The 14,114-nt window shown below is 39.1% G+C and overlaps 1 protein-coding gene and 1 pseudogene across 1 annotated transcript; one reads left to right on the top strand and one right to left on the bottom strand.

The window, feature by feature from the left end:
* Positions 1-4,833: 4,833 nt before the first annotated feature.
* LOC147375145 (guanine nucleotide-binding protein G(I)/G(S)/G(O) subunit gamma-12 pseudogene) lies at positions 4,834-5,273 on the top strand (annotated as a pseudogene).
* Positions 5,274-11,491: 6,218 nt separating this feature from the next.
* Positions 11,492-12,633, bottom strand: LOC147375144 (olfactory receptor 2A12-like). The gene has a single exon (XM_086394034.1). The coding sequence runs from the start codon at positions 12,631-12,633 to the stop codon at positions 11,686-11,688; it is 948 nt and encodes a 315-aa protein (XP_086250160.1). The 3' UTR covers positions 11,492-11,685.
* Between the last annotated feature and the right edge of the window lie 1,481 nt (positions 12,634-14,114).

Raw genomic sequence — 14,114 nt, 5'->3', positions numbered from 1 at the left:
AAATTATCTAAGAATTGTGTTATGTTTCTTCAAAAATATTAATGAAAACAATTAATAACATTAGACCTTGAAATGTTAGCTATAGTTCTTCTTGCTTCTTCTGTCTGCTCTCTGGTGAATGAGGCTAAAAGTCTTGTAGACGATTGTTGATTATAGAAGAACTATGATCTGGCAACTGCCTAATGAAAACCACTTCACAGAAAGTTAATCAAAATGAAAATGACAGAGGGTTAGGTCCCAGATTTAGGAACAAGCTAAAATCCCAGAAAACCAACTAAATGAAGTAGAGATAGGCAATCTTTCAGAAAAAGAATTCAGAATAATTATAGTGAAGATATCCAGGACCTAGGAAAAGCAATGGAGAAGATGCAAGAAATGTTTACCAAAGACCCAGAAGAACTAAAGAACAAACAAACAGAGATGAATAATACACTAGAAGGAATCAGTAGTAGAATAACTGAGGTGGAAGAACAGATAAATGACTGGAAGACAGAATGGTGGAAATCACTGCTGAAAAACAGAAAGAAGACTGAAAAAAAGTGAAGGCAGCCTAAGAGAACTCTGGGACAACATTAAATGCACCAACATTCATATAGGCATGAAGGAGAAGAGAGAAAAGACCTGAGAAAATATTTGAAGAGATTATAGCTGAAAACTTCCCTAACATGAGAAAGGAAATATTCAGCCAAGGCCAGGAAGCACAGAGAGTCCCAGGCAGGATAAACCCAAGGAGGAACACACTGAACAGATAATAATCAAACTGACCAAAATTAAAGATAAAAGATTACAAGCAACAAGGGAAAAACAACAAATAACATACAAGGAAACACCCAAAAGGCTATAAGCTGATTTCTCAATCGAAACTCTACAGGCCAGAAGGGGATGGCACAATATATTTAAAGTGATGAAAGAGAAGACTCTGTAACCAAGAATACTCTACCCAGCAAGACTCTTGTTCAGATTTGATGGAAAAATCAAAAGCTTTACAGACAAGCAAAAGTTAAGAGAATTTAGTACCACCAAACCAGCATTATAGCAAATGCTAAAGGAACTTCCCTAGGCAGGAAACACAAGAGAAGAAAAAGATCTACAAAAAATAAAAGTCACTAACTTGTGTCCGACTCTTTGAGACCCCATGGACTGCAACATGCCAGGCTTCCCTGTCCTTCACTATCTCCCAGAGTTTGTTCAAATTCGTGTCTATAGGATCATACATATTGATAATTATCTTAAATGTAAATGGATTAAATGCACCAACCAAAAGACATAGACTGGCTGGGTGGATGAAAATACATGTATGTATGCATTTCCACTTACCACATCACTCTACTTAACCCCTAAATTGTATGTAATTATCTTATACTGTTAGGTTAATCATGTTTCCATTATGGCTTGCAATTGTAATTATCTTTTTTTTTTTTTTTTGGTCTGGCTATTGATTGTGAAAACTGATAAACCGCTTTTACTATTGTGATTAGATTTGTGTTTTAGATGCTCAGTTGTGTACAACTCATTGTGACCCTGTGGGCTATAGTCCACCAGTCCCCTCAGTCCATGGAATTCTGCAGGCAAGAATACTGGAGTGCGTAGCCATTCCCTTTTCCAGGGGATCTTCTCAACCCCAGGATCGAATCAAGGCCTCCCACTTTGTGGGCAGATTCTTTACCTTCTTAGCCACCAGGAAAAGCCCGTGTAACTATTATTCATTTTAATACAATTGTATCACAATTGGTCAACAGAAGATAATAGAATTCTATATCACTAAAACTACCATTTAATAGAAAAACCTTAATCACTTTTTAAAATCCAGGTGCACATTAGAATTATCTTGGAGTTTTTTGAAAAATACAAATGCCCAGGTATTGTTTTCTTTCTCCAAAGCTCCAGATGTGATTCTAATGAGCAGCCATGTTTAAAAACTACTGAACTATATATCTTTCACTTTTATCTAGTTTGTTTCACTTTTTTCTATTTCATATTCAGTACTCCCATTTCATTTAGTTTATGTTTCCTAATTTCTCTCTTATTTTTTGTTGTTCTTTCTCAAACCTTTACCAAGTGTAGTAGAAAAGCTATTATATACATATATTACTAAATAGTACATTTAATATTAATATTAAATTCAATAATAATTAATATTAAATATTAATTAAACATATACATTCAATATATATTTTAGAAAACTTATTAATTTTTGCCTGGCTAAAAGTTTTATGACTTTTTGGTTTCATTTGTTTGACAAAGATGAATAGAATGCTAGATTTCTAATTTATATTCACTCAGTACTTTGATGTAGCTCCATTTATTCTGGCATCTAGTATTACTGCTAATGGCAAAGGGCATGGCAACCCATTCCAGTATTCTTACCTGGAGAATCCCATGGACAGAGGAGCCTGGCTGGCTGCAATCTATAAGGCTGTAAAGAGTCGGACACAACTGAGTGACTGAGCATGCATGCATTACTGCTAAAAGTCTAGAAAGCTTTTTATCTTAGTGATTTTTTAAAAAAACAAATTTGAATGAGGCTTGACACTTCTGATCCCATTCTGAAAATATAAAGAAATGCTATGTTGTAAAAATAAAAAACAGTCAATGCTAACTATAGGGTTTTAATCTGTTGTACCTGTCACTTTCAGAGCGTCTCCCTCTTCTTTGTTTATTTTGGCTTCCTCCGTTTGCAAGTCTCTTCAGTGTCTAATTTCCACCCTGACATAAGGAGGTGAAGGTGGTCACTTATTTAGGCTCACTTGTTCAGTTGTGCTGTGGGGAGGGAGGAACACTACAAACAAATATCACTAGTGTGGGGGCACTACTTGCAGTGTATGGACCACACTGGGTTTGCCCCAGCTCATGGTGCCTGTGCTTTCCCCCTCTACACTGCTCAGGCTCCATGTTGCTCTGAAGGGAAACTGTCCAAAGTGGGCCCTGGGTTACGTGCTCTTCTCAGGTCTAAGCTGCTCAGGTTCAGGTTCTGGGGTACTCCACAAAGACACAGACTCGGTTGGGCTTGCATTTTGTGCCCTTCCCAGGTCCGAGGAGCTCAGGCGACCAGATGTTTGGTGAGCACACTATTCCAGGTGTACAGTGCGTCTTTTCACCTCCCCAGTCCCAGCTGCTTGATTTCCTGGGTGTGCTGCAAAAGCGCCATCTCAGGTGTGCTGTGTGTCTCCTCTGTGGGGCTGATCTCAAATGGATGAATTCTTAGAAAAGTATAACCTTTCAAAATTGAACCAGGAAGAAATAGAAAATCTTAACAGACCCATCACAAGCATGGAAATCGAAACTGTAATAAAAAAATCTTCAAACAAACAAAAGCCCAGGACCAGATGCCTTCACAGCTGAATTCTACCAAAAATTTAGAGAAGAGCTAACACCTATCCTACTCAAACTTCCAGAAAATTGCAGAGGAAGGTAAACTTCCAAACTCATTCTATGAGGCCACCATCACCCTAATACCAAAACCAGACAAAGATGCCACAAAAAAAGAAAACTACAGGCCAATATCACTGATGAACATAGATACAAAAATCCTTAATAAAATTCTAGCAAACATAATCCAACAACATATTAAAAAAATTATACATCATGACCAAGTGGGCTTTGTCCCAGGGATGCAAGGATTCTTCAATATTCACAAATCAGTGTGCTACACCACATTAACAAATTGAAAGATAAAAACCATATGATTATCTCAATAGATGCAGAGAAACCCTTTGACAAAATTCAACATCCACTTATGATAAAAACCCTCCAGAAAGCAGGCATAGAAAGAACATATCTCAATATAATAAAAGCCATATGATAAGCCCACAGCAAACATTATCCTCAATGGTGAAAATTTTAAAGCATTTCTCCTAAAGTCAGGAACAAGAAAAGAGTGCCCATTCTCACCACTACTATTCAACATAGTTTTGGCCACAGCAATCAGAGAAGAAAAAGAGATAAAAGGAATCCAGATTGGAAAAGAAGAAGTAAAACTCTCACTGTTTGCAGATGACATGATCCTCTACACAGAAAACCCTAAAGACACCACCAGAAAATTACTAGAGCTAATCAATGAATATAGTAAAGTTGCAGGATATAAAATTAACACACAGAAATCCCTTGCATTTCTATACACTAATAATGAGAAAACAGAAAGAGAAATTAAGGAAACAATTCCATTCACCATTGCAATGAAAAGAATAAAATACTTAGGAATAAATCTACCTAAAGAAACAAAAGACCTATATATATAAAACTATAAAACACTGATGAAAGAAATCAAAGATGACACAAATAGATGGAGAAATATACCATGTTCATGGATTGGAAGAATCAATATAGTGAAAGTGAGTATACTACCCAAAGCAATCTATAGATTCCATGCAATCCTTATCAAGCTACCAACGGTATTTTTCACAGAGCTAGAACAAATAATTTCACAATTTGTATGGAAATACGAAAAACCTCGAATAGCCAAAGCAATCTTGAGAAAGAAGAATAGAACTGGAGGAATCGACCTGTCTGACTTCAGGCTATACTACAAAGCTACAGTCATTAAGACAGTATGTCACTGGCAAAAAGATAGAAATATAGACCAATGGAACAAAATAGAAAGCCCAGAGATAAATCCACGCACCTATGGACACGTTATCTTTGACAGAGGAGGCAAGAATACACAATGGAGAAAAGGCAATATCTTTAAGAAGTGGTGCTGGGAAAACTGGTCAACCACTTGTAAAAGAATGAAACTAGAACACTTTGTAACACCATACACAAAAAATAAACTCAAAATGGATTAAGGATCTAAACATAAGACAAGAAACTATAAAAGTCCTAGAGGAGGTCGTCTCCAGGAGCCCTTAGAGACAGAGTCCCCGGCAGCGGCGGTGGCGGCAGGGGCAGTGCACCGGCAGATTCATTCTATCACCTAAAAACTGGTGAAAACCATTAACTGAAGATGTCAAGCAAGACAGCCAGTACCAACAACATCGCCCAGGCACGGAGGACTGTGCAGCAGTTGAGAATGGAAGCCTCCATCGAGAGAATAAACGTTTCAAAGGCATCAGCAGACCTCACGTCCTACTGTGAGGAACACACCAGGAATGACCCTCTGCTGATGGGGATACCAACTTCAGAAAACCCTTCAAGGATAAGAAGACCTGCACCATCTTATAGAGAAGTAGTGAAGTGGATCCTCCCCTCTTCTCAACAAAGCAAATGATGAGCAGCTCTTTGAAAAGATTTACCTTCAGCTTATTTGGTAACCACTGCTAATAACTAAAATGCTCTTAACTTGGATTATGGACTCTGAAGTCTTTACCTTCCAAGTTTTTCTTTCTCTAAATAAAAAAATAAAACTCCTAGAGGAAAACATAGGCAAAACACTCTCTGACATAAATCACAGCAGGATCCTCTATGACCCACCTTCCAGAGTAAAGGAAATAAAAGCAAAAATAAACAAATGAGACCTAATTAAACTTAAAAGCTTTTGCACAACGAAGGTAACTATAAGCAAGGTGAAAAGACAACCTTCAAAATGGGAGAAAATAATAGCAAATGAAGCAGCTGACAAAGAATTAATCTCAAAAATATACAAGCAGCTCCTGCAGCTCAATTCCAGAAAAATAAATGACCCAATCAAAAAATGTGCCAAAGAACTAAACTGACATTTCTCCAAACATACAGATGGCTAACAAACACTTGAAAAGATGTTCAACATTACTCATTATCAGAGAAATGCAAATCAAAAGCACAATGAGGTACCATCTCATGCCGGTCTTAATGGCAGCTATCAAAAAGTTTACAAACAATAAATGCCAGAGAGGGTGTGGAGAAAAGGGAACCCTCTTACAATGTTGGTGGGAATACAAAGTAGTACAGCCACTATGGAGAACAGTGTGGAGATTCCTTAAAAAACTGGAAATAGAACTGCCATACGACCCAGCAATCCCACTACTGGACATACACACCGAGGAAACCAGAATTGAAAGAGACACCTGTACCACAATGTTCATCACAGCACATCACACGTCCCCTTCTCCTCCTGCCCTGAATCTTTCCCAGCATCAGGGTCTTTTCAAATGAGTCAGCTCTTCACATCAGGTGGCCAAAGTACTGGAGTTTCAGCTTCAACATCAGTCCTTCCAATGAACAGCCAGGACTGATCTCCTTTACGATGGACTGGTTGGATCTCCTTGCAGTCCAAGGGACTCTCAAGAGTCTTCTCCAACACCACAGTTCAAAAGCATCAATTCTTCGGCGCTCAGCTTTCTTTATAGTCCAACTCTCACATCCATACATGACCACTGGAAAAACCATAGCCTTAACTAGAGGGACCTTTGTTGGCAAAGTAATGTCTCTGCTTTTGAATATGCTATCTAGGTTGGTCATAACTTTTCTTCCAAGGAGTTAGCGTCTTTTAATTTCATGGCTGCAGTCACCATCTGCAGTGATTTTGGAGCCCCCCAAAATAAAGTCTGACACTGTTTCCACTGTTTCCCCATCTATCTGCCATGAAGTGATGGGACTGGATGCCATGATCTTAGTTTTCTGAATGTTGAGCTTTAGGCCAACTTTTTCACTCTCCTCTTTCACTTTCATCAAGAGGCTCTTTAGCTCCTCTTCCCTTTCTGCCATAAGGATGGTGTCATCTGCATATCTGATGTTATTGATATTTCTCCCAGAAATCTTGATTCCAGCTTGTGCTTCCTCCAGTGCAGCGTTTCTCATGATGTAGCATATAAGTTAAATAAGCAGGGTGACAATATACAGCCTTGACATACTCCTTTTCATATATGGAACCAGTCTGTTGTTCCATGTCCAGTTCTAACTGTTGCTTCCTGATCTGCATACAGGTTTCTCAAGACGCAGGTCAAGGTGGTCTGGTATTCCCATCTCTTTCAGAATTTTCCGCAGTTTACTGTGATCCACACAGTCAAAGGCTTTGGCATAGTCAATAAAGCAGATCTAGATGTTTTTCTGGAACTCTCTTGCTTTTTCCATGATCCAGCGGATGTTGGCAATTTGTTCTCTGGTTCCTCTGCCTTTTCTAAAACCAGCTAGAACATCTGGAAGTTCACAGTTCACGTATTGCTGAAGCCTGGCTTAGAGAATTTTGAGCATTACTTTACTAACATGTGAGATGAGTGCAATTGTGCGGTAGTCTGAGCATTCTTTGCATTCCCTTTCTTTGGGATTGGAATGAAAACTAACCTTTTCCAGTCCTGTGGCCACTGCTGAGTTTTCCATATTTGCTGGCATATTGAGTGCAACACTTTCACAGCGTCATCTTTCAGGATTTGAAATAGCTCAACTGGAATTCCATCACCTCTGCTAACTTTGTTCATAGTGATGCTTCCTAAGGCCCACTTGACTTCACATTCCAGGATGTCTGGCTCTATGTGAGTGATCACACCATCGTGATTATCTGGGTCATGAAGATCTTTTTTGTACAGTTCTTCTGTGTATTCTTGCCACCTCTTTCTTAATATCTTCTGCTTCTGTTAGGTCCCTACCATTTCTGTCCTTTATTGAGCCCATCTTTGCATGAAATGTTCCCTTGGTATCTCTAATTTTCTTGAAGCAATCTCTAGTCTTTTTCATTCTATTGTTTTCCTCTATTTCTTTGCACTGATAACTGAGGAAGGCTTTCTTATCTCTCCTTGCTATTCTTTGGAACTCTGCATTCAAATATTACTCAGCTATTAAAAATAATGAATTTGAATTAGTTCTAATGAAGTGGATGAAACTGGAGCCTATTATACAGAGTGAAGTAAGTTAGAAAGAAAAGCAACAATACAGTATATTAAGGCATATGTATGGAATTTAGAAAGATGGTATCGATGACCCTATATGCAGGACAGCACAAAAGACACAGATGTAAAGAACAGACTTTTGGACTCTGTGGGAGAAGGTGAGGGTGGAATGATTTGAGAGAATAGCACTGAAACATGTTTATTACCATATGTGAAACAGAATCGCCAGTCCAGGTTCGATGCATGAGACAGGGTGCTCAGGGCTGGTACACTGGGATGACCCAGAGGGATGGGATGGGGAGGGAGGTGGGAAAGGGGTTCAGGATGGGGAACACATGTAAACACATGGCTGATTCATGTCAATGGATGGGAAAAACCAGTACAATATTGTAAAGTAATTAGCCTCCAATTAAAATAAATAAAGTTAAAAAAAAAAACAGGAAATTAACATGTGATACAGTATTGTTAACTAAAGTACAGACTTTATTCACATTGCATGAAATTTTATGCTAGTGTCCATTGTTTGATTTCATATCTTTTTCAAGATTTCACATTGTATTTAGTTGCATTGAGTAGCTTCAGCTGCATGCATCAAATTCTGATAAATTCTCTTTTCATTTTGATTTTCTTACAAATATCTCTAATTTTTCTTATTATGGTTTCTTAGATATACATAACTTTTAAATGCAGACATTTAAGTTTCAAATACATGTTTTTAAAGTATCTTTAATATTAATTTCTCATTTTGATATTAATTTCTTATTTAAATGCTTTCTTCTTTGCAATCACCCTTTATGTTTTTTCAAACTTTTAACTTTATGGAGGCTTTCAATGGCTAAGTCAAAGATCTCTCTTGGTAAGTATTACATTGCACTTGAAATTATGTGTGTTATTTTCAAATATTTTTTGATATTGATTTCTAACATAGTTCCATAGTGATAAGAGAACAGATTCTGTATAACTTCAATACCTGTAGACCATGAAATGCTTGTACCTTGTTTTATGTCCCTGGATATGTTCCAGGGTCTCCTAGTTTAGTCTAAGGGAACTTGAATAGAATTTGTATTCTGCTGTTGTGTGAAAATTGTTTAAATCTTAATCATGTTCAATTGGCTCATAGTGATATTCAGGTCTGCTATATCCTTCTACTTCTTTGTGTATTCATTCTATTAACTTTTGACAGCTTGTTATTTATTCCAAGTAAAAATTTTAATTTATCTACTTAAAAATGATTGTAATATATAGTGGAAATATATGTAACTTTGTTCTGTATTTTCCAAGTCTCCTATAAGTGTGTTATCATACTTTCATAATTTAAAAAATACAAAAGAAGCAGAAAATGAATAAATGTTAATTGTAGTTATCTCCAAATCTAAGGTAACAGTTTTTTGTTTGTATTTATAAATGCAAAGTTTTCAGAATACATATATACTACTTTTGCAATAATGAAAACAAGTAATAGACTCGGACAAGATGTTTTCTTTTTTTTTTTTTTTTTTCTATTTTTATACATTTGGCTGTGCCAGGTCTTAGGCATGTGAACTCTTAATTGTGATCTGTGGAATCTAGTTCCTCCACCAGGAATGGGACCCAGGCTGCCTGCACTAGAGTACAGAGGTCCAGCCACTGAGCCTCCATGAAAGTGCCCGAGGAGATATTTTCAGTGCATGTAATAGAGCAAGAACAATAGCCAGAATATTTAATAAACCATAAATAAGAAAAGGTAAACATATCTTGTATTCATTGAACACTTACTATTTTTTATTATGCTAAATGCTGTACATGTATTATCTCATTTAATCCTCCTAACATCCCTCTGGGAGAAGGCAATGGCACCCCACTCCAGTACTCTTGCCTGGAAAATCCCATGGATGGAGGAGCCTGGTGGGCTGCAGTCCATGGGGTGGCTAAGAGTTGAACACGACTGAGCGACTTCACTTTCACTTTTCACTTTCATGCATTGGAGAAGGAAATGGCAACCCACTCCAGTGTTCTTGCCTGGAGAATCCCAGGGACGGGGGAGCCTGGTGGGCTGCTGTCTATGGGGTCGCACAGAGTCGGACACGACTGAAGCGACTTAGCAGCAGCAGTAGCAGCAGCAACACCCCTCTGAGATCTATAATATATTCTTCCCATTAACAGATGAGGAAACTGAAACTCACAGAAGTTAGGTAACTTGCCCATCATCACTGAGTTAGTAAAGGGTTAGCTGAGGTTAGAATACAGAAGTCTGACTCCAGGGCTGACTTCACTGCACAATACTACCAACAGTCTTACGAAAAGATGTTAAATTCATTAGCAATCAGGGGATTATAAGTGAAACAAAAAATGTCACCACTTTCCATCTATGAGATAGACTCTTCTAGAATGGTTTAGATAAATAACATTATCAAGGGTTGATGAGAATGAAAGTTGTAGATTGGTATCAGTACTTAGAAGGATAGTTTAGGGGTATCTAGTAAATTGGAAAGTTCTAAAAACTGCTACATTCACTGCTATACATACGTTTTGGTAAAAATTTTTACATATGGAGAAATGTCCAAAGAAATTTACCACGATATTATTTAAATAGCAAAAAATTAGAAGTAAACAAATGTCCAATGATAAAGAATTAGATAAATGAGATGTGGTAAAATGCTTAAAATTCTTCTTAAGAGAATTATTTAGACCTTTAAGTATCCAGTGGGGGATGTCAGAACCATGATGCTGAGTTAAATTTTTTCATAGTGGCACTGATATCTTGATACCATTATAAAATGTTAAGTTTATACAAAAACAATTTTGTCTATTGGTTATGGATGTGATTACATGTAAGCAAAAGCTTCGAAACACAAGAGAATAGACGTCAATCTAATAAAAGTGGTTGATTCAGAGAAGCTGGAAATTGTCAAAGAGCACTTCAATTTTATCTGTAATTATTTAACCCTTTTCTAAAGTATAAAAAGACTCTGACTAAATATGGCAAAATACTAACATATTTATTTTGAGTGTGAGAAAACAGGGTCTTTGCTATACTCTTTTCTATAATTTCTTTCTGCATATTTCTGACTGTCTGATATCTCATTATATACATAAACATAAAAAGAGAGATACATAGGAAACTTCCTTGCTGGTCCTGGTTAAGAATCCATGCTTCCAATGCAGGGGACCCAGGGTCTATCTCTGATCAGGGATGTAATATCCCACACGCCATGGGGCAGCTAAGACCCAGGCATCAACTACAGAACCCGCATGCCACAACTAGAGAAGTGCATGTGCCACAGCGAAGACTCAGCCAAAGACACACAATGAAGAAGAGCCAAAAAAAAAAAAGATGCAGGTATATATACACATGTATTTTCTTTTATGAAATGTATATTTATAAAAGTGATATTTAAAGTATAAAATCAGCTAAGAGTCAGTTTCACAAGTTGAAGAGAATATTATTGGCCATATTGTTCTACAGATATGTCTAAAATAACTCTAACTTAGATTTTATACCACTAAGTGCAAAAAGCAATGCTAATATTACTTCTGAGGGCTTGTCAGAGAGTAACGCAAGACTGTTCCTACATAATATGTCCACTCTTTTTGTCATCTTCACCCCCAATCCTTTACACCATTGAAAAGCACATATGCATGATAAACACTTGGCCATGATATATTGAACTGACATAATTTTCCAGAGCTGAGGAGAGAACCAAGGAAAAACAATAAAGCAATAACCTTGGACTGTAAGGACATACTTATCGTAAATCAAATCCTTTGTCTTAAATCCTCGACTGAGTCTGTAGGCAGTAGTAGCTGAAAATTTTCCAACCAGTGGGGAGAACTTCAGGGTGACCTCACCCTTTTGGGGAAGTTCAAAGACCCAGAAATGCTGGCCAGAACCTGATGTACTTTCATGATACCACATGAGCCTCATCAAGTCGGCCCATGATTCTGGACAACTCTGAAACATCCTGGGTCATTGTGCTGTCCCTCTCTGGCCAAGCACTTTCAGAAAGGCCCTCTTTACATCTTTGTTCCGGAGACTGTAGATGATGGGGTTGAGGAAGGCAGAGACAACATTGTAGAAAAGGGCCAGCTTCTTGTCTCTCTCTGGGTCATACCAGGACCCAGGCCTCATGTACATGATCATGGCTGGCCCATAGAACATGGTGACCACAGTGATGTGGGAAGCACACGTGGAGAAGGACTTGAGTCTCCCCTGGGGTGAGCGGATGCTTAAGATGGAGACAAAGATGCGAACATAAGAGACCAGGATGAAGGAAAGTGGTATCAAAAGCAAGATGAAACCCAGGATGAAGTCCAACCAGTCATTGAGGGATGTGTCTGCACAAGCCAACTTCAGGACAGCAGGGACCTCACAGAAGAAGTGGTTTATCTTGTGGGGGCCACAATAAGGCAGACGCATGGTGAAGACAGTATAGATCAGGGCCCCAGCTATGCTAATAAGCCAACAGACTGTGACCATCTTGATACAAATAGGATAACTCATCAGTAGAGTATAGTGAAGGGGGAAGCAGATGGCCATATACCTGTCATAGGCCATAATGGCATAGAGGACACACTCAGCAATGCCCAGGATCAAGAAGATGAACATCTGGGCTGCACAAGCTCCCCAGGAAATGGTCCTCCTTGGATATACCAGATTAATCAACATCTGGGGCACAGTGGTGGTGACATAGCTCATGTCTACCAGGGAGAGGATGCTGAGAAAGAAGTACATAGGCATGTGAAGGTGTGTATCCAAGTAGATCAGGGTGATGATGAGTCCATTATCTAGAATGGTGATAAAGTAGAGGATAAGGAAAAACGTGAACAGAGCCATTCTGACCTGAGACTCACTGGAGAAGCCAAGGAGGATGAACTCAGATACGGAACTGTGGTTCTCCTTGCCAAGGCTCTGCATGGTGGTCTGCCTATCAAGGAGACAAAGACCAATCTATTCTTTCCTCAGCCTTGGGGGAAGGAGGACACAGCTGACTGAACCAGAGCCACACACAGCCCCTTGCACAATAGCTTGAGATTCAGTCAAATCTTTGTTGAGTTGGGTGAAAAGGTGTAGTAAACTAGGGTAGCTCCTGAACTGGGAGAGCCATCAGAAGATCTGGATTTATGCTTGTAACAGAATATAAGATGCTCACAGGTCTTCCCTGGAACCCGCCTTCATCTATAGAAGGCAAGGCATTAGGTAGCTATGTCTGAAGCAGGGGAACCCAGCCAGCCTCTGATCACTGCTAAATGCTTCCAAGCGCGTATACTTGTCTTGGTCTGGAGAACAATTTTCTGCTGAAAATTTTAAATGATGACACTGAAAGTCTGTGTCACTGGGCTGTCGGTGCTTGAGGTACAGTCAATCCAGAGCTGCTGTGCTGGCGACCCGAAGTCACAGGGGAGCTGGAGTTGTAGAGAACAGTGGAGGTCTTACAGAGATGAGAGCCGACATGCTGGGAAGGAGAGAGCAGAGACCTCACAGCCCCGAGAAATGGAAAGAGTGATTTTGATTCCTAACTTGTCCTGAGGTCTGTGATTGAATGTCTGTGGGATTTTCTGTCAAATCCTTATAATTACCACCCTATGATAACATTTAAAATTCAGCTCTTCCTTCAGACAGAAGGCTGTCAATTACCTATCTGTGTGAATTTGGGTGAGTCCCTTCACCCCCAATGGCCTCAGTATCTTCATCTGTTAGAAATGAAACATCCATGGCACAGGGTAATAGAAAGAGGCATATGACATACCCTATGTCAATAAATTTTGCAAAATACCAACACTAGACAAGTAAAAGGGTTGGTATAAGTGGGAGGACTCTGGAAATCAGAAGAGTGGGGCTGGTCCTAACTCTGCACCTAATTCGCTGTGTGATTTTGGGTAACTCTGGTGGTCTTGATGACTCCAAGGGACTCTTCTGGGTCTGCTATTCTCTGGTCCAAGGAACACCTGGCTGGAGACCTGTGATAGCATCAGTGTCATGAGAACCAAGGGGAGGGCTGGGCTGAGCAGTCAGCTGAACAGGGCTGTGTTAGCAGGAGATTCCTTCCAGGAGTTGGAGACACGAGACCAGGGCATAGACTCAGGTGTCAACACACCTTCATTTCATATCCTCTTTATCCACTCGTAAGTCACTTAGCCTCTCAGGGTCCCTTGTGCTTTATCTGTAATACCTCCTCCAGAATGGAATTTGTGTGAAATGCATCTGGTCTATTGAAAGTGCTCAATAAATTTACATAAGGTAGTCTTAGTGGAAGTAGGAATGAAGGGAGAATTGAGGAGCCATCGTGATATTTTCAAGCATCTAAGTTCCAGAGGACAATACTGAAAACAAGACTATGAGGCCTGATTGCTGCAGAATTCTGGTGAAGGGGGAGGAGGGATGAAGAAGCTGTCTGA

Source organism: Bos grunniens, chromosome 3 (assembly GCF_055505025.1).
Source record: "Bos grunniens cultivar Pamir isolate PY7600 chromosome 3, Bosgru_T2T1.0, whole genome shotgun sequence".
NCBI lineage: Eukaryota > Metazoa > Chordata > Mammalia > Artiodactyla > Bovidae > Bos > Bos grunniens.
The sequence above is the reverse complement of the archived record's forward strand: the minus strand, read 5'-3'. Positions and strand labels throughout refer to the sequence as shown.

Bases quoted from the DNA above. Each gene is read 5' to 3' on its own strand.
- LOC147375144 (XM_086394034.1), bottom strand. From the start codon at position 12,633: ATGCAGAGCCTTGGCAAGGAGAACCACAGTTCCGTATCTGAGTTCATC.